The sequence below is a fragment of the Paramormyrops kingsleyae genome, chromosome 18, assembly GCF_048594095.1.
Source record: "Paramormyrops kingsleyae isolate MSU_618 chromosome 18, PKINGS_0.4, whole genome shotgun sequence".
Taxonomy (NCBI): Eukaryota; Metazoa; Chordata; class Actinopteri; order Osteoglossiformes; family Mormyridae; genus Paramormyrops; species Paramormyrops kingsleyae.
Genome location: NC_132814.1, coordinates 5,662,339 through 5,690,017, shown reverse-complemented (window position 1 = coordinate 5,690,017; position 27,679 = coordinate 5,662,339). Strand labels below are relative to the sequence as shown.

The window sequence follows — 27,679 nt, the reverse complement described above, 5'->3', positions numbered from 1 at the left end:
TGGGTTGGCCCCCCATTCTGGGTTGTTCCCTGCCTTGTGCCCATAGGCTCCAGACCCCCTACAACCCTGAATAGCACAAGTGGGTACAAAAGATGTATGGGTGAATCTTTTTATAGCAAGCAGTTCCCCCCCCCCCCCCCCCCCCTTCTCACCTGGCCCTTTTCTCCATCCCTCTACTGTTTTCCTTTCCCACATTCATCTGTCTTCCCTCTCTTTCCACATCTCTCTATCTCTCACCTCTGCTTCTGAATTCCTTCCCCCCCCCCCCCCGATTGTTTTCCCTGTTCTCTTTTCCCTCTGCCAGTACAAACCCGGGAATAGATATCAGAAGAGGCTATACTGTACAAAGGGATCCCTCACAATCCCCCTCGTGAAAGCAGATACACACCACAGACAGTCTGTGCCCCGGCTTCAGCTTCCAAATGTTTCTTTGTTAAGTGCAGACAACTGGGCGAGTCAGTTTAGCACCACACTCCATTTATATGAAGCGTTTATGGAGTATTTCTCTGAATCTGAGGGAACCAGATGTTGGTGTTTCTCTCTCTCCCACACTCACACACACACACATGCACACACACACCATCACGCTGTTAATTGAGGTAATTGAAAAACCAGTCTGTCACCATGGGGGTTGCTAGCATCTTGCGGTTCAGCTTTTGTATAAGTAGAATTACAAGTTGTCACACAGACACACTCATTCACCACACGTAAATGCACACTTTCACGCACACAGATGCACACACAAATCTAAATACACAGTCCATGTATTCAGATCTTTGTGGGGATTCTCCATTCATTTTTATGGGCATGACCCTAATCCCAACAATGACAACCTTAACCCCTACCCAGCCCTAACCTTAACCATAAGTAACCAAACTAAATACAAGGCTTTCAGCATTTTTAGCTTTTTGATTGCATTCACAGATTTTTATAAAATCGACACTGTCCTTTTGTGGACTGAAAAAACGTCCCCACAAGGTAAAAAGTTGCAGATTATCATCACATTATCGCATTCTTATCACAATCTGGTCCCCGCAATGTAATAGTTACAAAAACGCATTTCCATGCTCTCATGCACCAACTGTTCATGATGTTCAGGAATCGCGTGTCACCAAGGTGAAGGTGTAGCTCTCACAGAGGCCAGATGTTGCAGAAGCTTTTCTTGCACACGTGCAGCTCGCCTGAGGATGTCCTTACTCCCTGACTCCATCGAGACTGCAGTTCGACTAAAGTATATGAAAGCTAAAGAATGGTTTCTTTGTGTGTCTGGATATTGTGTCATTCATTTAGTCTGTCACTTTACAAAGCGTCTAAGTTGCTGGATTAAAAGAACATAAATGAAGTTCTCAGTCTTTTTGGTTCCTCCAACACAGTGTCTGTGTGTTGTATAGTCGTCCAACTCTGGGTATTCTACAGTGTGATCTGAAATAGACACTATTTGAATCACACCCAGGCGCCAGAAATGTAAGGGACAAACAGCACAAAGAATGAAGAGTAAAGAATGCAATCACATATCACATCTCCTCCTATATTTTTCTGGGTGCTATCTCCACATCCTTCTGTGATTGTTACATGTTGCGTATCTGTATCCACAGAAGGTTTGCCCTGTATTTTACTGCCTTGCTCCATCTGTCCAAAACTCCTGGGCTCACATCCGTCTCCATTCCTCCTCCCTGTTTTATGACATCCCTAATAAGGAGATGTGCTTCCCAAAAGCCTCGATGCCATTCATTTAGTGGTCTCCAAGCCAAAGATAACATGCTAGTGTTTATCCTATAGGGTCTGTTTGCTAAGTGGCATCCAGGCATCCTGTCATGCTTTGCTGCTGCAAACTGCTACAGAACCATCACTGGCCAAGACAGAGCTGCATGCTGAATGTGGTGAAAAGAGTGGATGGTCCAGGAGAACTGGAGTTATATCTAGGTACCAACTGCCACAGTTTGCCAAAAAAGGCACTGTTTTGTCTGCAAAGCTGGACATAGCTGTGAGTACTGCAGAGAGACGGTGAAGTTTCATATGCCACACACACATACACACGCAGAGGTCAGCTGGCCCCTGTTGCTTGTGGTTATCAGTATCTCTGCTTCCTGTATTAGCCCTGGGGAAAGAGAGTGAGAATGAAAGAAAGAGAGAGAGAGAAATTCAATATATTTGACCCACAGGGAGTGAAACATGGGAGATAGAGGGAGGAAAAGAGGGAGAGAGAGCGAGTGACAGAAAGGGGGGCAGGAAAAGAGGCTGACGAGAAGAGAAGAGGGTAGACGAGGGAACAGGGGGAGGGTCTGTTTAGAGACGTGAAGCAGGCAGCCTTGCAGGGGGGTTGGGCTATGTGTGTTTTTTTTTTTTGTCCTCTCTGCACTCTCTCTCTCTCTCTCTCTCTCGAGCTGCTCCTTTTCTTTCTTTGTCTGACTACTGAGAGGTGGAAAAGCAAGCGAAAAGAGTGTGTGTGAGGGAGAGAGAGTGAGAGAGAAGGGAAGGGGAAGACAGGAAGGAAGGAAGGGAGGAAGGAAGGGAAGAGGGAAAGGAAGAGGGAGAGATTCACACACACTCTTTTTTTTGGGAGGATTTTTTTCTTTCTTTTTTTTTTTTACACAGTAGAATCATCGCACGGCATCCAAGCCCCAGCATCTCTGGAGTGCTTTTCTGTGAAAGAGCATCACCAGAGCGCCTCAGCAAGGGGAGGTTTAAAGGGAGAAAGACACGAGGTGGAGTGTGGACCCTGTGCTCCTGGAGGTGCTGCTCCTGCTACTGCTCCCACATCGGCAAGGTAAGCATGCAGGAGCATCCATGCACAAACATGCACCCTGCTTTAGAACAGAATTCCTAAAACAGGTGACAGGGCAACTTGGAGCATGCGGTTTCCTGCTTTTCCTGCCAGTCTCTTTGTTCTCTTCCCTAAAAATGAGAAGTCAGGCTCTCTCTTGCTCTCTCTCTCTTCCTCGCTCTCTCGCTGCTGGGCTACAACCACGGGTGGGCTACTGTGAAATACAGCCCCATATGTCTTCAGCGGAGTGGCTCAGCATGTGTGCGTAAGGGCGCACACTAGGGTGCAGGTTATAAGGTCGGGTCTGTTTTGTATAGGAAGCTGTGGGTCGCCAGTGTCATCAGCACTCAGAAAGGCGTGTGCGCGTGTAACCGTGCGAGTGTGCGCGTGTGACAGAATAGAGCCCCAATCCACTCTACTCTACACCGTCCGCGTGTTGCACGGCAGCGCGTCGGTCACTGATCTCTGTGTTTCTGCGCAGCGAATTGGTCTCCCCCTGTACATCAATCACTTGAAATCATTCAGTGGAGGATGATGATGCCAGTTACCATGACGATGCCCCTTCCTCGGGGAAAAATATTCACGGCGGAGAATGGGTGCAGCGCCCATATAGGTCTCTGTTCTTCACGCCTGTAAAACCGTTTCCGCTAATGTAAGCATGTGAGCACGGATCTGAGCATGCACAGATATGCGCAAGCACTACTGTATGCGTATATTTAAACGCAAACCACCGTTTTCGGTGTCTTTCCTTAAACTGGGTGAAATTTCTGCAGAGGGTCGTTAAGCCATGTGGCTACAATGGGGTGTGGTTTAAATATGGGGGTGTAACATTACCCTCTCCCTCCTTCACCAGGAGGGCTTGAATCCATAAATCGCCAAGTGGTTCTGGGCCTCCTGTCAGGATGCTGGGGTTTGGCTGAGCCTGAATGTCACCTCTCTGGCGAAGCTGCTTCCCGCTTCACTACACCGGTGTGTTCCGTGCGCGTGTCCGTCGCCTGCTGTGGGTGGCCAAGCAAGCTCTTGCACTGGGTTTCTGGGGCCATTGCATGCTTCTCACTCTGGTTAATTATTCAGGTGTCCCACTGTCATCACAGTGGAAAAGACACTCACTTGAAATACACCGTGGATCATGTGTGCAGCTGAAGGCTCACAGCTTTTCATTTTGCTCACTTCCATTCAAAATTCAGTAAATCCAGTACTTCATTATTCTGCGAAGCTGGGCTATTTATTCACTAATTCTGTGCCTTTATTGAAATTTGTAGTAGAAATGTGGATTTTTTTCAGGCTTATTTAACTGACAGCATTATAGATTAAGCGTCGCTCTTTTGCTCTGAACCTGCAACTTTCTGAACCTGGGCCTTAATCAGCGCATCAGCAGCCTTCTGGTCAGTGGCGGCGTCCTTCTGCTCTGTGAGTTATGCAGTCACCCCTTCCAGACAGGCACTTTATGCCACAAACATGCCGTGTATTTTACCAATTGTCTTTTCTCACCTACTTTACTACCAGCTGTCAGTCATCAATTTCACAACCCCCCCACCCTGTTAACTGTATTGCATATAGTAGGGTGGCAATAGAAAATTCAATGCCCCCCCCCCCCACAAAAACATAGCCATAGAGTACTGTGTGTGCCCTGCAATGGACTGACATTATCTCCATGATCTTCAACTCCCTACTTCCCTTTTTCTGCCTTGTCTACTTCATGTCCAACTAAAAATGCCAAGATTACTTTGCAATTTTTTTTTTTTAAGAATTCTTGGTTTGCTCGATAGACATTGAAATGCTAATGTCTATGCATGCACATTTTCATGTGTGTTTGCGTGTGGGGGGTGTTTTAGACATAAGCAGTTGTCAGTTACTAAAACTCAAGTGTAGACAGGAAACCAAAAGACCAAATGTGTTTTTACAGCCTTGAGACACATACATAATTCACACAAGCCTCACAAGATGTCATACATGCCTATTGGAGGCTTGGGGTCACATGAGGCTTCAGGCCTCTGGTGTACCAGTGAGGTTTAGTGTGCAGGGTGACACTTATACTGGCACTGCTTGTGTTATACCTATGCAGGTGAGCCTCATCAGACATGACACCCTTAAAAGCTGACTGGGTTTCTGTGTCATTTCATGGCCATTAGGGATCAGTGACCCCCCCCCCCCCCACATGAGCAGAATTGCTCTGTACCCCTTAGCCCTAAGTACCCCTCTTACATAAACAGAACTATAGTGTCAGTGTCCCTCATATTCACAGAATTAGAGTGTCACTGCAAATGCACATTTACAATGATTGTGCCCCAGTCACATAGGCTGGCTTATTGTGTTAGTGCCAGCCCCCCCCCAAGAGTAGAATTAGTGTCAGTGTCCCTGTTCCACATTGCTAATGTCATTTCCCTGTCACATTTTGAGTTATAGTGTCAGTGTTTCTGTTACATTGCATTGTAGCATCACTGATCTCTCTCACAGTATCACCTATAGTGTCAGTTTCTATATCTCACATCGAGCTGTAGTATCAGTGTTCTCTCTCACAATAACAGCTAGTGTCAGTATCGACATCTCACATCGAGCTGTAGTATCAGTGTTCTCTCTCACAATAACAGCTAGTGTCAGTATCGACATCTCACATCGAGCTGTAGTATCAGTGTTCTCTCTCCCAATAACAGCTACAGTGTCAGTATCCACATCTCACATCGAGCTGTAATATCAGTGTTCTCTCTCACAGATTCACCTACAGTGTCAGTATCCACATCTCACATCGAGCTGTAGTATCAGTGTTCTCTCTCCCAATAACAGCTACATTGTCAGTATCCACATCTCACATCGAGCTGTAGTATCAGTGTTCTCTCTCCCAATAACAGCTGCAGTGTCAGTATCCACATCTCACATCGAGCTGTAGTATCAGTGTTCTCTCTCCCAATAACAGCTACAGTGTCAGTATCCACATCTCACATCGAGCTGTAATATCCGCGTTCTCTCTCCCAATGACAGCTACAGTGTCAGTATCCACATCTCACATCGAGCTGTAGTATCAGTGTTCTCTCTCCCAATAACAGCTACAGTGTCAGTATCCACATCTCACATCGAGCTGTAGTATCAGTGTTCTCTCTCCCAATAACAGCTACATTGTCAGTATCCACATCGAGCTGTAGTATCAGTGTTCTCTCTTCCAGTAACAGCTACAGTGTCAGTATCTCACATCGAGCTGTAGTATCAGTGTTCTCTCTCCCAATTACAGCTAGTGTCAGTATCCACATCTCACCTCGAGCTGTAGTATCAGTGTTCTCTCTCCCAATAACAGCTAGTGTCAGTATCCACATTTCACATCGAGCTGTAGTATCAGTGTTCTCTCTCACAATAACAGCTACAGTGTCAGTATCCACATCTCACATTGAGCTGTAGTATCAGTGTTCTCTCTCCCAATAACAGCTAGTGTCAGTATCCACATCTCACATCGAGCTGTAGTATCAGTGTGCTCTCTTCCAATAACAGCTACATTGTCAGTATCCACATCTCACATCGAGCTGTAGTATCAGTGTTCTCTCTCACAATAACAGCTACAGTGTCAGTATCCACATCTCACATCGAGCTGTAGTATCAGTGTTCTCTCTCCCAATAACAGCTAGTGTCAGTATCCACATCTCACATCGAGCTGTAGTATCAGTGTTCTCTCTCACAATAACAGCTACAGTGTCAGTATCCACATCTCACATCGAGCTGTAGTATCAGTGTGCTCTCTTCCAATAACAGCTACATTGTCAGTATCCACATCTCACATCGAGCTGTAGTATCAGTGTTCTCTCTCACAATAACAGCTACAGTGTCAGTATCCACATCTCACATCGAGCTGTAGTATCAGTGTTCTCTCTCACAATAACAGCTAGTGTCAGTATCCACATCTCACATCGAGCTGTAGTATCAGTGTTCTCTCTCACAATAACAGCTACAGTGTCAGTATCCACATCTCACATCGAGCTGTAGTATCAGTGTTCTCTCTCACAATAACAGCTACAGTGTCAGTATCCACATCTCATATCGAGCTGTAGTATCAGTGTTCTCTCTCCCAATAACAGCTAGTGTCAGTATCCACATCTCACATCGAGCTGTAGTATCAGTGTTCTCTCTCACAGTGTCAGAGCTTCTCTCACCTTCAGGGTCTGTATGTACTTTTCCTAACTCTCCTGCTGCTGACTTTAAATAACTTTTGTTCTTTCCCTCCCTCTGTTTCTCTCTCTCTCTCTCTCTCTCTCGCCCTCTCACTCTCTTTTCTCACTCACTTGCTCTCCTTCAGCCTGTATATTTTTTATCTGAGCCACATTCACTGTGGATTATTTCAGATTCCCCTCCATCAGTCATGAACCAAATACATCCAACATCATTTCAGTATAATCTCTGATTCTGGTAAATGTGTTACAGCAGTTTTTAATGGTATGCGTACACGTGTGTCTGTGTGTGGATTATGTTTATATTATGTTGTGGGGACCAAGTGGCCCCCACAATGTGATAAAAACTTGCTATTTTGACATTGTGGGTACCATTTTTCAGGTCCCCACAAAGATCTGTGAATGCAATCAGAAAACAAAAAATGCCAGAATTCTCATATTTTGTTTGGTTAGTTATGGTTAAGGTTAGGGCTGGGTAGGGGTTAAGGTTGTCATATTGTGATTAGAGTTTTCCCCATAGAAATTAATTGAGAGTCCCCACAAAGATATAATTACAAACCTCTGTGTGTGTGCGTGCTGTAATGCATTACAGTGGGCAATCCAGAAAGGTTTTGGAGACCCAACACTAAATGCTTAGAGAAATTGAAGAGCAGGCATCCTGGGTAGACGATTATTTCTTCAGATTAAAACTGAAACATAAAATGGATAAGATGAATCTAATAATAAGTGGCATTAAGCCAAGTAGGGGGCATTGGGGAAAGCCAGTCTGTGCTGTCAGGGAAGGTTGTCCAGGGGAACGGGACATTGCTGTGATGTCATTTGATGGGCGGGGCAATTCTGCCAGCCTCTCTGCTTCAGGGAGCTGGAGGGTAAGAAACTCGTCCCTTTAAGAGACTGAGCTGTAGTCGGGTCAGTGCTATCTGGGTGACAGACCCCGCTGTCTCTAAGGGAATACGCAGCAGCACTTCACACACACACACACACACCACAGTGGCTGACCGCCTGTCTCTTCGCAATTACCCAGATTAATCTGTTGCTGCTGTGACTGCCGCCATGCTGAGATACTTAGCTCAAAGCATGAGAGCTGCAGATTATTGCACCTCAAAGGCTACAGTATGGAATCTATTTCTTAAAATAAATGCTAAATAACTGATAACTTTGTTGTTGTGTATCGATGATATATACAGCTTCTGGGTAATTGTCGTTTATTTTGATTGTTTGCATGATTGGAGTGCAGCTGGAGCTTCTGGCGGTTTGAGGTGACTGGCGGTTTGAGGTGACTCTGGCGGTTTGAGGTGACTCTGGCAGTTTGAGGTGACTCTGGCGGTTTGAGGTGACTCTTCACGTGTGACCCACTTCATCCCTTGAATCTAGCCATGCTGTGCCAGCTTTTTACAGTTAGATTCAGGGTAAATAATCTTTGGGAAGCTGGTAACATCTGGTAACATCAAAATGCTCGCAAGAAGCACTTATTTGCATTTAGCAGTGAGAATTACACTGCAGCTATAAATGAGGACAAAATTGCATTGTGCTGTGGGTTTAAGGTTTATAGTCTGTAAATCTGACGTGCCTTATTTAAGGAAAGACTTGCCTATGTAACACAACCCCCTTCTTTGGTTGCTCAGGAGCAATTGTTAGACCAGTGACAGTCTAACACAGTGTTTCCCAATCCGGTCCTCGGCAACCCGCAGATAATCCACATTTTTGCTCCCTCCCAACTCCCTGCCAGACAGCATACATTTTTGCTCCCTACTGGAAGCTGGGAAGGAGCAAAAACATGAACTGGTCTGCGGGTCCCCGAGGACCGGACTACTCTAAATAACAGCACGGCCTGCTCACCCACAGAAAGACTGGAGCTTATCTACAGCCCCACATTCATGAATAGCTGTGCGAAGGTAAACGTATCTACAAGAAACACTAGTGTAATTACGACAAAGAGTACATGCAACGGAAGTGTACCTGCCCACACTCTAATTCTATCAACATGACTGATGAACCTCTCTAACTGGTTATAATGGGCTATACATAATTCTATACATAACCCTTCAGTTTTTCGTGCCTTAATACTGTTCTCTTAGCTTCAAATTCCTTTGAAACCCAATGTCCAGCCCGGTCGTTTGCTAACGCGGAAAGGAGCAGTTTGTGTTTCTGTGAAGGTGCTTCACAGAGAGGTGTGAAGGCACTTCAGAGAGAAGTGCAGGTGTAATGGTGCAGATGGAGATGACCTTCCGGTACAAAGAAACGGTCATTACAGGAGGTAGAAAGGAGAAGTAGGCCTGGGAATATGGAGGTAACGGCTTCCTCCCCATCCCCAAAGGAGTGTTCACTTCATGAATCAGTGAGCTGAGCAAATGAATCAAAACCCATCTGGAGAAAAGACCCAGTTGTTAGCCTACAGGCTGCACACATAGCTTCACCCTGTCAGTAAATTTAAAGGGCTGTCGTTGCTATTTAAATATTTATTGCGCTATTTTTTTGTGAAGTGCTGTACATATCCCAAGAATATGAATCCCATACATCTTAACTACATTTTCATATTTTTTTAACTACATTTTCATATTTTTTTAACAATATATTTATTAGGTTTTGACAGTATACATAATCTTAAAAACCAGAACACATTCATACACAGCCCCCCCCCCCCCCCCCCCCCCAGCATCACACAATAGCTTTTCTTTTCCCTGCAAAGTGCTATTATAATGTTTCACATTATGCAATATACATAACACAAAATTACCGTACTGTGTGAAATAAATGCCCCCCATAAACTTTGCGCACGTTCTTCCCGGTCATTACACCAGGGCCATATTTGGTAATGTGCTTGCAGTGGCTGATATCACATCTATGAGAAGGACAGGAGTCTTGTATTGGATATTATGATACCCAGCTGGCTTCAAGATGCAGATTAAATACAGGAAAGTCAAGAGGATTTCAGATGCAGCCTTCTGAGCACTGCAGTTTGTGTTTGAGTGATTTAAATATGTTATAAAAATATGTTGCCTTCAGATAAATAGAATCGGAGCATGAGCAGCTACCAGGAAGCGGAAGCATTTGAGGTCCCGCTCTTGAGGTACTGCCTGCACTAGGTCAGCCACATATGGCTTCGCTGGCAGGGAAATAGGGGTTTATAACCCGAGAAATAAGGTCAGAGCAACCAAAGCCGCATAACCCATTCAGCAGCACCTTTAGGCTTATCTCTTCTATACATATGAGAACAGGGACAAACTGACAATGGTTTTGTGGTTGAAAATAACAGGCTATGAATGTGGCTTTCCTGCTACAGAAAATGGAAGCGCCACAGTCTCTGTGAGAGTTGTAGCTTTTATCTCGGAAAGTGGAGCAGTCTCCACCCAGGATCACTGTTGTTCTTTTCCCTACCCCTGTTATGTGATCAGAGTTAATCGTGTGCACATCAACAGAGAAAGGAAACTCAGAGCCTAAATACTGCAGATTTTAATTTTAAAAGTGTCTTACCTTGCTTGACCTATAGGGGGGTTAAAGGGCAAATGCGTAAACTCGCCGAGGAGATAAAGATCAACTCGAGAAATGGCACGGAGCTGCCGTACGGGCAGAAATGTTATCGCCAGCCACTGTAAATAGACACTCTTCCTCCCGTCGTGTTTGCAGGGTGAGCGGCAACAAGTAACACATACTCTTAGGTGACAGTAAGCGCGTGTGAGTGTGTTTGTGTGGGCAGGGGCAGCGGATGTGTTAAATGAGGGAATGTGCGTGGTGAGCAGTGGCACTGGGGCCAGCCAGACACTGAGACAGCTCCTAATAATGTTTAACAGGAAAACTCGTAGTATACAGCGCATTTCCTGTGCTTATGACCGCAGCTTCCTGTCTGCTCATGCATTTAGCCTCATGATAGACTCGTGTAAAGACAGTGCAGAGTGATGGCCACTAAGCTACAGCCAATACAATCATCTCAAGTACATAATCAAACATAAGGTGAGCCTGAAAAATGGACGACTGATTTCCGAACTTGTGTTTTTTCTTCATCTCTGTCCTACGTGACACAACTGAACTGAATGTGTACACTGCTTTACAGAGACCTTCTAGATCTGGACAGGAAGGAACAGTCGCAAGACATTGGGAGTTTAAAAATATAAACCTCAGTTAACTGTGTAGGACAGCTGGGCTCAGGCAGCTACAGGGAGCTACAGGAAAAGGCACTGCCCTGTTGCTTGTTTTTGCGTGAATGAGAGGGAGAGATGTGGTGCTTAAACAAACATTCTGGCATTCTGGTAATGCAGTATTATCAAGCACTGTTGTCAGGCACTGTTATCTACAACAGACCTCATTAGTGCATCAAATATACTCCAGCCAACCGCCCCCCCCCCGCACCAAAGAAAAATGGCCACTGTATAGAACAAGCAGAAATGTGCATCCTTACTTTTACTTTAGTGTGTCACTGGAACCAGGAAAAGCTGATGAGTATGGCAAACAGTGATACATCATGATACGAACTGTGACATCACGGGTGCCGCTTTCTATCTGCAGATTCCCACAGGCCGGCACAGAAAATTGACTCATTGATGGACTTTGGCTTTGATCTTGACCTCAGTTCACACCGTGCTTTTAGGAGGCAAGCCGCTCTTTCTGTTTTTCTGTAATGTCAGCCCACCCAGAGGGGGCTACACAGCCAGTTGACCTTGGACTATCAGAGGTTTTTTTTCTCACTACTTGGAAGTTTTAGGTTCCTCTCCTCTTGTCTTCTAGCTTTGTTTCTGTCTTCATCTTTCCCCTCTTTCATATAATATTCTGTATAAATCATGTAGGAATTTATTACCACACACCCATGTAAAGTGTCTCTGGGGTGACTCTGTTATTAAAGGCGCGATATAAAAATAAATGTGATTAGAATTACATTAGAGGTAAAGGTGGGTTTTCCCCATTTTCATGGGAACTTTGTGTTTATGCACATGGGAGTGGCACAAACTGAGAGCAGTGTGGTAAAATAATGGAACAAATCATGTGTGTGTATGGGAGACTGTAGTGATCGGAGAGTGTGTGTGTGTGTGTGTTATATTGCCTATGCCTGTCATACTCATAAATAAGAATTCTCTCTCTCTCTCTCTAACCCCCAGACTGACAGCAGAGCGAATCCCAGAGGGATGGTGATTGACATCTGCAGCTGATCCTCTGGTGAGACTGGAGGTAAGATGGAGCTTCAAGTACCACAACCAGGCACAGACTGTACCAGGAAAGTGACCTGCAAAGAACGGGAATAACATCCAGGGCACCCCCTGCTTTGTGCCCTATGGTTGTGGGATCCAGGCTCCCTTGTGACCCTGTACTGAATAAACATTCAGAAGATGGATGGATGGATGGACGGATGAAACGAATGAATACTGGGTTGTATTTAAAGTTGATTGTCAGACTTGGTAAGATTCCTATTAGGTAGGCAAGGCTGACGGGGGCACATGTGCAACAAGGGAATGGGTGAGTGAAGGAGGGGATGATCACACTGAAGCTGTCATTCATGGGTGGAGTCGTGATCAAGGGTTGCTGACGGGTGCCAGTCCTATTTCACAAGAATAACTCCATGAAATCAGACATGACGTCCAGCCAGACGTCAGTAAGGGTCTTGGTGTAAAGGCTGGAGCCGTACCGGTTTCCCCTGAGCCTGCGGGAGACTTGAACAATGTATAATGTATACAGTAAAAAGTAAGAAAAACTGCAGCTTCAAGAGTCATTTTTGCCTCTGTCCAACAGAGAGCAAGGGATTGAGGCTGAGTGCACACACAGACTGACAGAGCCCTGTGTGCTACAGTGGAGGGCTTCACGGTGAGTCTCATGGACAGTGGTGTGTGTGGCTTATGTATATGTTACACTTCGGGGACTAAATGTCCCCATAATATGATAAAAGCCTGTTATTTTGACCTTGTGTGAACCATTTTTTTGAGGAAACTCAACACAAAACATCTGTGACTGCAATCAAAAATCTAAAAATACCAAATGACTTGTATTTTGTTTGGTTACTTATGGTTAAGGTTAGGGCTGGGTGGCGGTTAAGGTTCTCAGTGTTGGGATCAGGGTTTTGCCCATAGAAATGAAGGGACGGTCTCCACAGAGGTGTGAATATAAACCTGTGTGTGTGTGTGTGTGTGTGTGTGTGTGAGCATACATCTGTGCATTTGTCTCACCTGTGAACCCTCCCCCCCCGGCCAGGCTGAATGCATCACTCAGTGGATCAGTTCAGTGGGCGTGGCACACGGGACCCCTACCCACATGACAGACCATACCGGGGGCCATGGGTTCGGGCTCCACCCACAAGGTAAGCTCATGCATTACTCTTCTACATGTGAATCCTCTCTCCTAAATCCAACAATATTCAAGCTTTAAAGGCACTGATTATAACGTTGACCTTTGACCCCATGAGAACTTGCCATTACAGTCCATCACTGTTTATCTCTTTGTGGCTTGTGTTTGTGTGATTCATTGTCATGTGTAGTAACAGTCTTTCATTTGTCAGTGAAGTGGCTTCTATGTTGTTTGGTTACCTGCTGAATATTATGTTGAGGTGCCGATGAGTCATTATAATTACTTTGGTTAAACTAAGGTGTGAGACGGAGGCTCTTTTCATGGTCACCCTTTTTCAGCCCTTTTTGGTAGTGGCCGACTGCCTTCCCATTACTGTAGGGGGGCAGTACCACTGGGGGAGGAGAGGGATCACAGGGAGAAGCGACACTGAGAGTGTCACCGCTGTTTCCGGCTTTGTAATCCGGCATCTGTTTGTGTCCAGGTGCACTGGCAGCCAACCCCAATTCCCCCCCCACATGACCCCATGTCACATGACTGGACCGAGCCATCCTCGCAAATTCCACAAAAACAGGTGAGCGCCGGCCAAGGCCGGACACAGTCTCTGTCACACACTCGCATGTGGTCTGACTGGTAAAAGCTGCCGATTTTCCAAGTTCCCCAGGGTGCAGTGGAGGCCAGCTGGAGCAGGGGGGCTTACAGGGCCCGGGGGTGCAGAGGGACATGCGACTCCTCCACCGGGGGCCTTGGCAGCCACATGGGCATCAGACTAGAGTCCTCAACCACTGCTACCAGAACGGCCCTCACCCGCATGGCGGATATGGACCCAGCCCGCGGGCCCATCACCAGCTTAGGGTAAGAGCGGGTAACAATGTAATCACCAGAAAAACGAATCTCACCCAGTTTACTTTGGTTTGACTACCCTCTTCCTCTTCTGTAGTACGGGGCTCCTCACCAGCTTCATCACCCCCGAAATCACACCCCTGTGGGAGAAATGTGGAGCCCCCCCCAGCAGGTAGGGCCTGTCGCAGCCCCTGGGACACTCCACAGTGTTCTTACCAGTTCTCCTCCACTGCTCCGAAACAGACTCGCACTTTTGCCAGTGAGTCTCACAGTACTGGTTCATGTACTCAGCAGTGCAGGGGGGGCCCAGGAAAAATGATGGGCGGACACCTGAAGCGGCCCGCCCCCCCCCACACAGAACACTCCGTCATACAGCACACCCCTCCCCCTGCTGAAAACTGCCCCAGCAAGAGGATAAGGAGCTCCAGCTCTGAGCAGGTCAGCATCCCCCCCCCACCACCTCACCATCTTAAGCACCAGGGAATTCAGGTTCAGAAAGTCAGCCTTTGAAATTACATACAAGGAATGAGGGACAGCAGCCTCACATAGCATAAAACACTTCATTTAGCTTCAAAGGCTTTATTGGAAAGGAGGGTCTCTGTAGGATAATCCATGTGGATTCAATTACCCCCACCACAAACCCCCTATTGTCAGCACTATAGCGCCCACTGCTGGACACGATCAATTCCACCATGAGAAGCAAATGTTGAACTACCTACTCGTTCTCCAGGTCTTCCACCCAACTCTGCAACGATTCCCAACACAGAGCCACCCTGCACCGCCAGCCCCCCCCTTTGCTCGTCACATGTCCCCAAAATGGGCCTTCCGGAACCCTACCCATAAAGGTGAAGCAGCCTGGGCTCAGAACGACAGGAAGGCTGGACCTCTGGAGTTCCAGGTATTTCTGATGTCCCTGTCACCACCCTTTCCTTAAAAAGAGCCTGACACTTTTCCCCACAGTGACTAACAGCTGTCTCCATTTGTACAGCTGGATAGTTTACTGGAGCAGTTCAGGTTTTGTATCTTACTCAGTGGTACAGCAGATCAACCCGGGATTTGATCTACTCACCTTCCCATCGCAGGTGCTTGTTCTTGACTCCCATGCTATATGCCCATGTGTGAAACGCAGACTAACAGCATAATCACAGGGCAAGTGAGCCTGCACACTGATTGGCCGCTGTGTTGGTACTGATAATCCGACACAGTCCTGTATTTCATGCCTAACATCCTCATTACCTCCAATCCAGCAGGAGTCCTCCAGTCCGTCTTTGGGAGGGCCCCCATACAGACCCCCACTGTGCAGGCCCTGGCCAGGGTCCCCAACCCCACATTCCACACTGAACTATGCCCCCCGACACGGAGCACAGCCCAGCAAATCCACACCCCCGCCCTGTCCACCCACCCATAGCCGTGAGCCCCGAGCCTGCCCCACTCCTCGGGGGGTGGTGAGCGATAGGCCCCACCTCATACCAGCGAGCCTCACCGGCGTGCCTTACAGTCCCTCCCAGCCAGCCCCTCCCACTGGCAGCAGCACAGTACCCGAGCATCTGGACCCCGTCGAAGGCTGGACGCCAGCAGGCAGAGGTGGAAAGAGCGTGTTGGTGAGCCTCACCCCCACCCCTCATTAATCTGCCTGTCTGTCAAGCTGCAATGGACAGAGGTGGAAAGTTCGGGAAAAGTTCACAAATTCAGACCAAGATTTTATTTCAGCCAAGCAGTTGAGTACTCTGTGACTGGCTCGCTGAAACAAAATCTTGGTCTGGATTTGTTATTTCTGGAACTGAACTTTTCATCTCTGGCAATGCATGTGGATGAAGGACTATACATGTTTCAGAAGTGCAAAGGTATCAGTCGGGGTGTTTAACCACTTCTTTCTCACAGGACATGGGTCCCTCCAGGGCAGGGATAGAATCTCAGGGTCAGCAGCAGCACCGGGTTGATAAGGCGCCCAGGGAGCCTGTCTGTGGAAACCCCTCACAAACTGGCCCTCGAGACCCAATGAGCAGCACCACCACATCCACTGAACCACTAAGCCAATCAAGCTCTCTTCAGAGTGACAGCTGGGTGGTGCTGACCCAAGCCAAGCCCACTGCACCCTCTGACATCTCCCCAGTGGATAGCACTACCTGCAGCAGTAGTGGAATTAGACAGTTGGAACCCCCTTCACTGCAGTCAGCATCTCAAGAAAACGCCCCACCCGCATATGGCTGCTCTATCGCCTCTGGACGCTCTCCAGCATCACCCCCACATTCAGCATGCTCAGGATACCAGATGTCAGAGGAGAACGGCATCACCAGCAGACCGAATGGCTCACAGCCTCGCTCGCCACACGGCCCACCTGATCCAGCCGCCACCAGATCCTGCCCGCAGAGCATGGCTGAGGCGCTGGATAGGCTGGAGGCAAAGCTACAAGAACACCTTCAAGCTCAGGAAAGACAGCTGCAGGAGGAGAAAATGGAGCGGGAGAAGGAGAAGGAGAAGATTATGGCAAGAAGTGACAAGAACACAAAGAGCGATGAGCTGGAAAAAAAGGAGGGAAGTTGGAGGAAGACAGACACAGGGGAAGAAAAGAAGGAGAGCAGCCAGGAAGAGAAGCCATCCTCTCCTTTGATGGCCTCTCCCCCCAGCAACCCATCTCCTTACCCATCGCTGAGCCGCGCCGGGGCCCTTCCTGTCCTTGCGGCTTCAGAGAATCATGGGCCACCACCACTGACCCCTCAGACGGCATCTGCACGCGAGAAGCAAAGACAGAGGGAGGGAAGAGGGACTTTTGCATCACAGGGTCCTAATGCCAAGAGCACTTTGGAGATTATTACAAGTCCTAACAAAGAGCGGGAAAAAGAATTACCCCAACTTTTCCTCAAGGGCTCCCGCCTGGAGACCCACCAGAGCACCAGCAGCAGTTCCATCAGGGAAACCTTCAAACCTTCGACAGCCAGCAAAGAACTTGTAGCCTCCATCAAGGGACCCTATAACTGTACTAGGAAGCTTTTGACACCCACTAAGGGGCCTTTGAAATCCCTGACCTCCAACAAGGAGTCTTTAAAACTCTTAACCTCCAGCAAGGAGTCATTGACTCCACTGACACCCAGACAGGAGATTCTGACTTCTGACAAGGATGCTCTAGCCTCCCCAACATCTAGTTGTAAGCGCATAACTCCAGGTGGGACTCGTTTTGAAGATGAACCCTCTGAGCTGTGTAATGTTCGACCAGATGGTCTGCTCTCTGTCATGTGCCTGCTGGATGAACCTGTCCAAAAGGAAGACAAAACGCTCTCCCATGGAGACCCTCTCTGTGCCCCTGACCTCCTCCCTGCCCCTAAGCTGCACTGTGGAGATGACCTGGGGCCGGATCCCCTTGCCAGCCCTCCCGTGCTTAGCAGGCAGGGCTCCTTAGCATCTCTGCCTTGTGAGGAGGATGACGAAGACGATGACCGGAGGATATCTAAGCATACTTTGAATCTCAGTTCCACACAGTGCCCATCAAGGTTGCCACAAGTGGGAACCAGCTACCGCCGTAGTGACCTTGCCAAGCTCTATGGACTGCCGGATTTGCCCAAAGAAGGTGAGGGGGAGGAGGATGAAGAAGAAGAAGAAGAGTCAGAGCAAGATGACAACTCACAAGAGATGTCCCAGAGGCCACACCTTCACCAGACAGGGATGGGTGGAAAGTTTGAATCACTGGATTCTGCTCCGGAAGGCCAGAGATATACCTACCGTGGAGGCCCCTTTGGCAGACCTCCACCTAATGCCCTTGCAGGGGTCAAGTACTCTTCATCCCTCTCTCTTTGCCCCGAGGTGTGCACCTCACCTACTACCCTTCCTGGGCAAAATTCCAGCCAAACTCCAGCCTACACTGATCTGCCTAAAGGAGAATGCCAGGAGCCAGGGGGAGAGCATGATGAAAAGAAAGTAGCTGTTTTAGAAGACGGAGGGAAGAAAGAGAAGTGTGGGAAATCAGGGACAGAGACAAAGAACATTTCTTCATCATCCTCTCTTCCCTTCGGACTGCCAACTACATCATTTCACTGTAACTTGAAGTTAACCTCTATCCCAAGAGCCTCACTGAAGGAACTGGGTCGCAGCTGTGAGGTCCTGCTTACCCGACATCCCCTCCCAAATGGAGCTGGAGGTCGGATCAAGATGGAAAGGGAGGTGGAGGACACTGCAGAACCACCAAAAGGCAAAGGGCAAGGGAGGGAGAAGGGTCAAAAACGCAAACAGAGCAGCACGCGCAGCAGAAGAGAACAGCAAAGCACAGAGAGGAAGAAAAAGCACAGAGGAACAAAGGAAGGGACTCAAGTCTGCTCTTCCTCTTCTTCATCCACTGCCTCTCTGGGGTCCAGCTCACGGTCCATGTCTAACAAGCGATTGAAGGAGACTAAGTCGCGCAAAGACCGGAAGACCCGGCAGGTCCTGGGAAACCTTGACCTGCAGACCAAGGGGGTACAGGAGACCCAAAGGAGGACAGCCCTTGGTGACAATGAAGGGTGTGTGCAGCTTGACGACAAGAGAATGGAGGAGGGAGAAAGTGAGTCTCCTGCCGCAGGTAGCACAGGATCCGTAGCCGCCCCTGGTAGCAGCACAGCTACAAGTGTAGCATCAACAACAGCAGTGACCCCCACAAGTGGTACCCCTACCAATGGGCCCCCAACTCTGGGTGCTGCTGACTTACTGAAACTGAAGGCCCTGTCAGATGGACCTCCCCGAGAACTGAAAATACGACTGATCAAGGTAGAGAGCGGCAACAGGGAAACCTTCATCGCCTCTGAAGTTGAGGAGAAGAGGATCCCACTCTCAGATATTACCATCAAAAACACAGCTTCTGAGGTTGTCCAAGCCTGCAGGTAAGCAGTTTGGAGACTTGAAAGGATGTTTCTTCAATGCTTAAGGTTTTGTTACTGCCTGCCGCATTTTGTTTTATACTTTTACCCTTTTGACTTACCATATCCTGGGTATGACAAAAAATTTTCTCATCTGCCATTCCAGGGGAGCAAGGGTGAAAGGCAAATTCAGAGAGTCCTATTTGCTCCCAGCATTCTCTGTCAAGCCCAAGATGGTCAGCAGCATGCCTATTCCACGGGAGAAGCTTAATCCCCCCACCCCAAGCATCTATGTGAGTATTTAATATCCACATATCACTGCGCTACACGGGAGGCTATTCAGAACATCATCACCTTTTGTGTAAAATACTTTCTTAATTCAAATCTCAATTGCTTTGTATCACAGTTGACTTCATGACATTGTATACGAATTTCCCCCTCATTCCCCTTTGCTAAACTGAGATTTAGACAATTATGTAAGACTGACATAAGTGATTTTTGCTTGTAAAATGTCCTTACCTAGCATCCCATGAAGACCTGTAAACCTAACGCATGCAGGCAACTCGCTTTTCCTTGTGAAAGCTTAGTCAGTATCCTGCTGAAATGCTTCTGCGGTTATTCCTGCATCCCCATATACAGTCTGACCTATAGTCCCGTTTCCCAGATGACTTATTTGCTTTGCCTTTGAATTTCAAGTGACTCCATAAAATAACCCATCTGTCTCACATTCGGCATCTTCTTTCCCACATGCCCTTGTCATATAAACATGCATCTGGCAGAGAGTGTCTCTGTGCTGAACGGTGCATGATGTATAGCACTGTGTGACATCTGCACTTGAGTTATGGTCTTTGAGAGGTTTTAACGTCTGTGCTCCTGCAGCTAGAGAGCAAGAGGGATGCCTTCTCTCCAGTGCTGCTGCAGTTCTGCACTGACCCCAAAAATCCCATCACTGTCATCCGAGGTCTGGCCGGCTCCCTGCGTCTCAGTGAGTTCCTCAGTCACCACAGTGCTGCCCCTTCCATTACCCCACACTGCTCCTCACTCAAGCCCATGATATCACACCACGTGGCATCTCCAACACGTCCTGATTTTACCAAGTTCAATGTGTCCCTGGGTCAACAAGAGAGGGGCTTGCTTTTCACTTCTTTAACCAATCAGAGTCTTTGTATGACATCACTGCATTAATGAAATGCAGTGTTTTCTGTTAAGCTGCAAGATAAACATAGAGAAAACACCGTAATATGGTTACCTATAAGGCTGTACACGGCAATGTAAGGGTGCGTATAAGGTTGTACACGGCAATGTAAGGGTGCGTATAAGGCTGTACACGGCAATGTAAGGGTGCGTATAAGGCTGTACACGGCAATGTAAGGGTGCGTATAAGGCTGTACACGGCAATGTAAGGGTGCGTATAAGGCTGTACACGGCAATGTAAGGGTGCGTCTTTAATAATAATAACATAATAATAAGAAGGCTTCAGCAACCTTCCAATCACAAGCACAGAGGTGTAGCCTGCTGATCCACACACTGCTGTCGGAAGGCTGGAAGCCCGGATTTTGAAAATGAGGTAAAACAGACCAATATGGTGATGTCATACAATGAAGACTGATTGGATAAATATGTGAAACATAAACCCCTCCCATGTTGACCCAGGAACACATTGAACTGAAAATCAGGATGTCTGACATCTCCACGCAGCACGTGGCATCGCTGAGTTCACTATCACACCGCGGGTTCCCTTCACCCTACCGGCCTGAATGTGTGCAGCTCACTCCCAAAACTGAACAACTCATTAACACACACTGGACACTTATATATATCATTGAGACATGAACAGATCTCCACTCTCCAGGTCTAGGCCTGTTTTCCACCAAGTCACTGGTAGAGGCCAATGGGGAACATGCAGTGGAGGTACGAACTCAAGTCCAGCAGCCGGCAGATGAGAACTGGGATCCCAGTGGCTCCACCCAAACCTGGCCCTGTGAAAGCAGCCGCTCCCACACCACCATTGCAAAGTACGCACAGTACCAGGCCTCATCTTTCCAGGAGAGCCTGCAGGTGTGTTTCCTAACTTTCACTTTCCTAAAATGCCACTATTAGGTTGATTGCGGCTTTGATCCTTTGTTTAAACCACTCAAGTATATCTTAGTCTCCTCCAGCTATTTTTAACTAAGAATGACACTTTGAATCAGAATCAGAATTACTTTATTAATCCCCATGGGGAAATTCTCTTAAATTACAAAAACAAACTCCTGATGAAAATAAAATATTTAGGAAAGTTATGTACAGATGATAGAAGAGATTTAGATAGAACTATAAGAACAATAAAGTAATTTAAATAAAATAAAAATAATAAAATAACCAATAAAAATAAAACCTATAGCAGCAATTGTATTAACATTGGCATAAATTAAACATAATTTGCATAAAATTATGGGTCAGTGGCATCAGGAGTTTTATATTGGGGGAGGGGACCAAATTTGCCCCAGTAGCGACAGGGAGGGGGGTTGGGATGGATATCATCACATCGCCATGGGTACAGGTGCAATAGTCGCATTGCGAAAGGATGTGATGTCAGAAACATTTTTAAATAATTTAAATGATCTAAAATACATGATGTTTAAAAGGGTCGTTGTACGAGTCAGTATGCGTACATGGGGTAAAATGGAAGAATGCGACAAAGTCATAAAAAGCCTTACTGAAGTCCAGTGTGTGACCTTCCTGCAGGAGGAGAAGGAAGTCGGTGAGGATGAGGAAGAGGAGGAGGAACAAGGCCATAACCCAGATCTTACAGCCAACGTACCTACCAACACAGGCACCCCCAGGTACAGTCCCAGTCCTAAACCAGCCATCTGGAGCAAAAACTTGTCACTCAGCCTGGTTGTAATAATAAAACCAGTTTTATTATTTTCTTATTGTACTCATTTGATGAACAAATGAATGAACAATTACTGTCGGTTTATCACAAGCTACTGCAAGCAGCAGAAAATCAGTATTTTAAACCCTGGGTTCTATTTCACAGCACGGAGCAGAAACCGCTTGGAAAGATCATCAAGTTTGGCACCAATATTGACCTCTCTGACCCCAAGAGGTAAGACTCTACAGCTGTATCCCTCATGCAGGTGCCTGCCCAATAGGCTAATCCCACCCATCCACCTACTGTTGGTTTATTAAAAACTTACCAGTCCATTAGTCTGGGGAAGAACATACAGGGAGTTATTGAAAGCGACAGTTGACACGGCCCCAAATCTCCACCCCAGGTGGAAGCCACAGCTGCAAGAGCTTCTGAAGCTTCCAGCCTTCATGCGTGTTTCATCCAATGGGAATATGTTAAGCCATGTGGGCCATACTATCCTGGGCATGAACACCGTGCAGCTCTACATGAAGGTCCCAGGGAGCCGTACCCCAGGTGTGTGCCTGTCTCATTCCGGGTACCGTACCCCAGGTGTGTGCCTGTCTCATTCCGGGTACCGTACCCCAGGTGTGTGCCTGTCTCATCCTGGGTACCGTACCCCAGGTGTCTGCCTGTCTCATCCTGGGTACCGTACCCCAGGTGTGTGCCTGTCTCATCCTGGGTACTGTACCCCAGGTGTGTGCCTGTCTCATTCCGGGTACCGTACCCCAGGTGTGTGCCTGTCTCATCCTGGGTACCGTACCCCAGGTGTGTGCCTGTCTCATCATGGGATGGGTACTGTACCCCAGGTGTGTGCCTGCCTCGTCCTGGGTACCGTACCCCAGGTGTGTGCCTGTCTCATTCCGGGTACCGTACCCCAGGTGTGTGCCTGTCTCATTCCGGGTACCGTACCCCAGGTGTGTGCCTGTCTCATCCTGGGTACCGTACCCCAGGTGTGTGCCTGTCTCATCATGGGATGGGTACCGTACCCCAGGTGTGTGCCTGTCTCACTCTGGGTATGATTCTTTCTGGTTTGCTGTACCTCCTTATGCTGCACATGATCTCCCTCCGTTACCCACCACCTGTCTACATGCAGCTATAAACCATAAGTTTCTGTCACACTCAGGCCATCAAGAAAACAACAACTTCTGTTCTGTGAACATCAACATTGGACCAGGCGATTGCGAATGGTTTGCTGTGCATGAGAACTACTGGGAGGCCATCAATGACTTCTGCGAACAGTGAGTGACACAGCATTCCATCCTGCTGCCAAATATTCAGTTTTGTAGTCCAGGGTTCCCCAATTCCGGTCCTGGCCAACCAGTCTGTGACACAGTTTGCAAACTTCCATGCTCAAACACACCTATTACACCTGGCAATTAGCTGGTGAGCTGCAGAAGATATGTCTGAGTAGGGAAATCCAGGACCGGAACTGGGGTTACATTTTGCAAAACCAAGATATTGATATTAATAAAGCATCAAATACATAATACCTGTATAAGTACGAGGCAGCACTTAGCAGAGATTTGATGAAATGTTTTCTCACTTCAAGGCATGGGGTGGATTACCTGACAGGATCATGGTGGCCAGTCCTAGAGGATTTGTACCGATCCAACATCCCAGTGTACCGGTTCATTCAGCGTCCAGGGGACTTGGTGTGGATTAACGCTGGCACAGTACACTGGGTCCAAGCTGTGGGCTGGTGCAACAACATTGCCTGGAATGTGGGCCCACTGAATTGTGAGTCCAAGAAGAGTTACAATTAATAGGCATTTAATGGTGTGTGACTCTGTATGTTTAGAACTCTGTGCCAGAAATCACAAGGTCACTGGTTCAAATCCCATGGTAGGCAGTGTGATAATACCATTGGGCCCTTGAGGAAACCCCTGTACCCAGTAGCTTAAGGGACAGTGGCTGATGCTGCTCTCCGATCCTCACTTGCATTTAGCTGTGGAAAATGCTGTGCTAAATAAATGCAACAGGAAAGTTCCTGATGATCGACTATTGTTTTTTAAATCTTCTTACAGTACAAGGTTTTCATTAGTCGTACTGTATGGGCAGGCTAGTGGTTTAGACTAGATTGACCAGGGCATCCAGATTTTGCAGAGTTTGATGTGTCCCTGGGGCTTGCATTTCACTTCTTTAACCAATCAGTCTCCTCCCTTGATGACCCAGAGACACATCGAACTTGGCAAAATCAGGACGTGCAGATTGACCGTTTGCTCCTGTGTTCATATAGCCTACCAGTACCAGCTGGCCCTGGAGCGCTTTGAGTGGAATGAGGTCAAGAAGGTCAAATCCATAGTGCCCATGATCCATGTCTCATGGAACGTGGCCCGTACTGTAAAGATCACTGACCCGGACACCTACAAGATGATCAAGTGAGTGGAGCGTCGACTGTGTTTGTGTGTGTGCACGAGTTCCACCAGCAGGATCTGCAAGAGCACTGCTATCCAAACTGCTGCTATCATTCTATGCCCCCTTAGACACTGCCTCCTGCAGTCCATCAAGCACATCCAGATTCTGCGGGACCAGCTGGTGGCGGCTGGAAAAAAGATCTCCTACCAAAGCCGGGTGAAGGACGAGCCTGCCTACTACTGCAACGAATGTGATGTGAGTTTGACCCAATACGGGATTTGACATGAAAATCCCATCATCCAGCCTCTTGAGCACTTCCTGCTTATCTACAAGATCTGCTTTGTAATGCAAGAGAGTGTTACTCCTGCCTATTTTAAGGCCTCTGAATGTTTTCACAGGTGGAGGTGTTTAACCTGCTATTTGTGACCAGCGAAAGCAGCAGCAGGAAGACGTACGTGGTGCACTGCGAAGACTGCGCGCGCCTGCGCAGCCAGAACCTCTCTGGGGTGGTGGTGCTGGAGCAATACCGCATGGAAGAACTGATGAACGTATACGACAACTTCACTCTGGTGAGAAACTGTATGCAGAGTTGAGCTCCCTGTATGTCCCTTCATATCAAAGCACTCTGATCTCTTATCCCTGTCTCTCACTCAGTCTCCAGCTCCCAGTTCGCGGTGAGAAGAGCCCCCGTCCCCTTCACAGCCATAACCAAAACTCGCTTGGAGAACACAAGATATCGTATTTATTTAGTTTTTTTGATACTACGACTGCTAATACTTGCTGAATCAGCCAATCAAAAATCTGTTTACTCAACATTGTTTACATAACACTGCATCAGCTAAGAAACTGTTGTCTTCCCTCCTCCATCAGCTGCTGATTGGTTTTCTAACCACAGAAAATAGAATAACAGGAATGGCTCCTGTGCTTAGAAGCACCAGGAAAACATGCTTGTGGAGCCGACACCAGAAAAGTGTGAACCTTAAAGTGAGACACAAACAATCTCCTGCAGAGGTTGGTCTGATTTAACCGAATATCAGGGAACCACACCCACATGTCCATCCTTTTCTAATTTCAAATCTAGTAGGATGGGTTTACATACGGAGACAATAAGCCTGTGCTTACTCAATTGCCATGGCAACATTGTTTTTATGCGAACGGCAGGGCAATCCGTCTATCAGCTAAAGAAGCTCAGTGACCTGCTTCTTGGATCTATTGGTTGCTGTTTTGTTCTCAGATTTTGAGGTGAATCCTGGGATTTGTAAATGTTATTTGTATTTCTTGTGGGGTGCTATTTTAAATTTTATTTATTTCGCATATTTTTGAGAAATGTTTAAAACAGCCTGGTTGTTTACCACATTGGCCTTGTGACATTTGTTTAGATTTTAAATAGTAATTATAGAGATTAATACTTTTTTTCTAAAGCATTAAGGAAAAAAAATTGTATCAAAATACTTCAAAACATACGGGTTCTAGGAAAACTGTTTCTCGTTAATCTGTATTTGCAAATCACGTATATGTCGTCTCCATATTTTACATAATTTTATCTTTGAAACTTAAGATTGGATTGTTGAAATACACCTATTTAGTGACTGTTTCACTATTCTGATATTGCTACTATTATTAACTATATTCAAATTGTTTGTTTTACCTCATTTGGCATTTTTGTCTTTTTATCGGGAATTTTAATTTTTGGAATTTATTTATGTACTTCTCGGTCTCTATTTATTCGCATTGATGCTCTTCTCCTTCGGGTTTGAAGTAACATTTGATGATCTTCTGTTCATATTCTGTGTGGTATTTCAGAGGGGTGACTGGGAGACTCTCGTTTAAATGGTGCTCATCTCCCCTTGCCTCTTCAGAACTGATACATGATTTATAAACATATACAGGAATACATTGTTAACCTATAGAATGGTGCTTAGAACAGGGCCAGTATGCATAAATTCTAAAGAATGCTGTCTTTGTACTGTATTAAACATGAATACCTTCTGATATGTGTGACCGACCTTAAGAATCTTTGGGTAAAAGGATAAAATTGTGAGACTTGTCAATATTAATTATTAAATGGTTTTAGTGATGGGGCTCTCACTTTTCTTTAAAAAAAATCTATTTTCCTGTTGCAATATACATTTGTCCTTCTTTGGTGTTTATTTAAACTGCACTGTTTGGAAACTAAAGACAGGAAACTGAGCCGGATTTGTCTTCTATACTCTGTGAATTTGTGAGATTACTATGACTGAGCATAAAAATAAAACTTTTGATAAACTTCAAATGATGCAATGTATGGGTAACATGAGTTTTAGTGTGGCTACATATACTACCAGTTAAAGGTTTTCGCACACACTGAGATATTCTACATTTGCATGTCACACTTAACTTTTACTGAAAATATATTAAATACTCTTTGTTAACAAATAGATTTATGGTATGTTCAGCATTTGAATACCTTTATTAGCAAGATAATGTCATATCTTTGATTCATCAAAGTAACCTCCTGCAGCAGTCAGAATGCCGAATTTTCTCTGCTGTTATTTCTACAAGGGACATTAAATGCTGCTGTTTGAGATGAAACAGTTAACTAGTGCATTTAAAGTTAAGGACAGCTTAGAATTTGACTCTGCCATCACCACATAAAAAGTTAATAGGATGTCAGACATGCACTGTTACATATTCTTTCCATGTTATAAAGGAAACGTGTTTTATTTGACTTAAATTTTCATTTATAGGTTTTTACTCAATTTTCCAATGCTTAAGAATGAAAAAAAATGCAGTTTTTTAAATAAATGGGAAACCGGTAAAAACCTGTGGTGTGCAAAAAATTTTGACTGGTCGTGCACATTACCATGTCTGTTTTAATAGTATTTCTAGCAATTGTGGCATTAGCCCATAACTTCAGTCATATCACCAATGACAAAAAGACTAATATGTGCCTATGAAATAGGTGCCTGGCACAGTGAAAAACCACTGTCTGTTCTATGATTGGTGAAACTGAACAAGACCTTAGGACAGTTGGGCTGCTTCATTCTCTCAGCAGAAGTACATATGAGATCTTAGTAACAGACTGACACACAAAGCTGAATCCTTCACTGCTGTATTGGAATCAACACACCACAAGAACATTAAAGTAATGACACAGATCCAGGAGACACCTGGTCAAAGTACATAGTTCCTCTGACATCTGTGAAAAGAGTTACTCTAATAACTAACAGCTGCTATGCCATTGATAATGTAGTACAGTGATATCTAAGCCAAGGGATGTACTAGTCAATGTAGTCTTACTGTAATATGTAATGATCTATATACTTACTGGAAAACTAGTATTGTGTTTATTGCTGTAATGTTCTTGTAAATCTGCGCTGTCACACATGAACTTCAGTCAACTGTTTGCATAGGAAAAAATTGACATTAAAAATGAGAGAAATACTGTGCTTACTTGTCACTATCAAACCTTTGTCATTAGATACTTCACTCTGACAGCAGCAATGTAGGTTACCATAAGCACTTAGACACTCGGGCAAACACAGGGCCAAAAAGAATATATTTGACCTGAGAATTTTGAGAGTTTTCCCTATCTCTCCTGGAC

The 27,679-nt window shown here is 46.2% G+C and overlaps 1 protein-coding gene across 2 annotated transcripts; it reads left to right on the top strand.

Moving 5' to 3' along the window:
* The first annotated feature begins 590 nt into the window (after window positions 1-590).
* On the top strand, window positions 591-27,524 carry LOC111852944 (uncharacterized). Of its 2 annotated transcripts, none has more exons than XM_072702076.1 (23): window positions 591-2,767; window positions 12,006-12,075; window positions 12,634-12,705; window positions 13,090-13,195; window positions 13,664-13,753; window positions 13,836-14,034; window positions 14,120-14,194; window positions 14,314-14,460; window positions 14,753-14,920; window positions 15,273-15,623; window positions 15,904-18,869; window positions 19,012-19,138; window positions 19,725-19,830; window positions 20,698-20,903; window positions 21,573-21,670; window positions 21,868-21,936; window positions 22,106-22,254; window positions 22,865-22,979; window positions 23,291-23,478; window positions 23,978-24,119; window positions 24,225-24,351; window positions 24,495-24,665; window positions 24,751-27,524. In XM_072702076.1, the coding sequence occupies exons 4-23, from the start codon at window positions 13,095-13,097 to the stop codon at window positions 24,772-24,774; spliced, it is 5,619 nt and encodes a 1,872-aa protein (XP_072558177.1). In that variant the 5' UTR covers window positions 591-2,767; window positions 12,006-12,075; window positions 12,634-12,705; window positions 13,090-13,094; the 3' UTR covers window positions 24,775-27,524. The 2 variants fall into 2 exon arrangements, with proteins under 2 accessions (XP_072558177.1, XP_072558176.1); XM_072702075.1 differs by having other exon boundaries at window positions 15,270-15,623.
* Window positions 27,525-27,679: the final 155 nt, after the last annotated feature.

What these genes read in the sequence shown, in the direction of transcription:
- LOC111852944 (XM_072702075.1), top strand. Translation starts at nt 13,095, where the DNA reads ATGCATCACTCAGTGGATCAGTTCAGTGGGCGTGGCACACGGGACCCC. An exon ending in GAGGTTGTCCAAGCCTGCAG is followed by an intron (nt 18,870 to 19,011) that starts GTAAGCAGTTTG and finishes CTGCCATTCCAG; the next exon opens with GGGAGCAAGGGTGAAAGGCA. An exon ending in CCCCCACCCCAAGCATCTAT is followed by an intron (nt 19,139 to 19,724) that starts GTGAGTATTTAA and finishes GTGCTCCTGCAG; the next exon opens with CTAGAGAGCAAGAGGGATGC.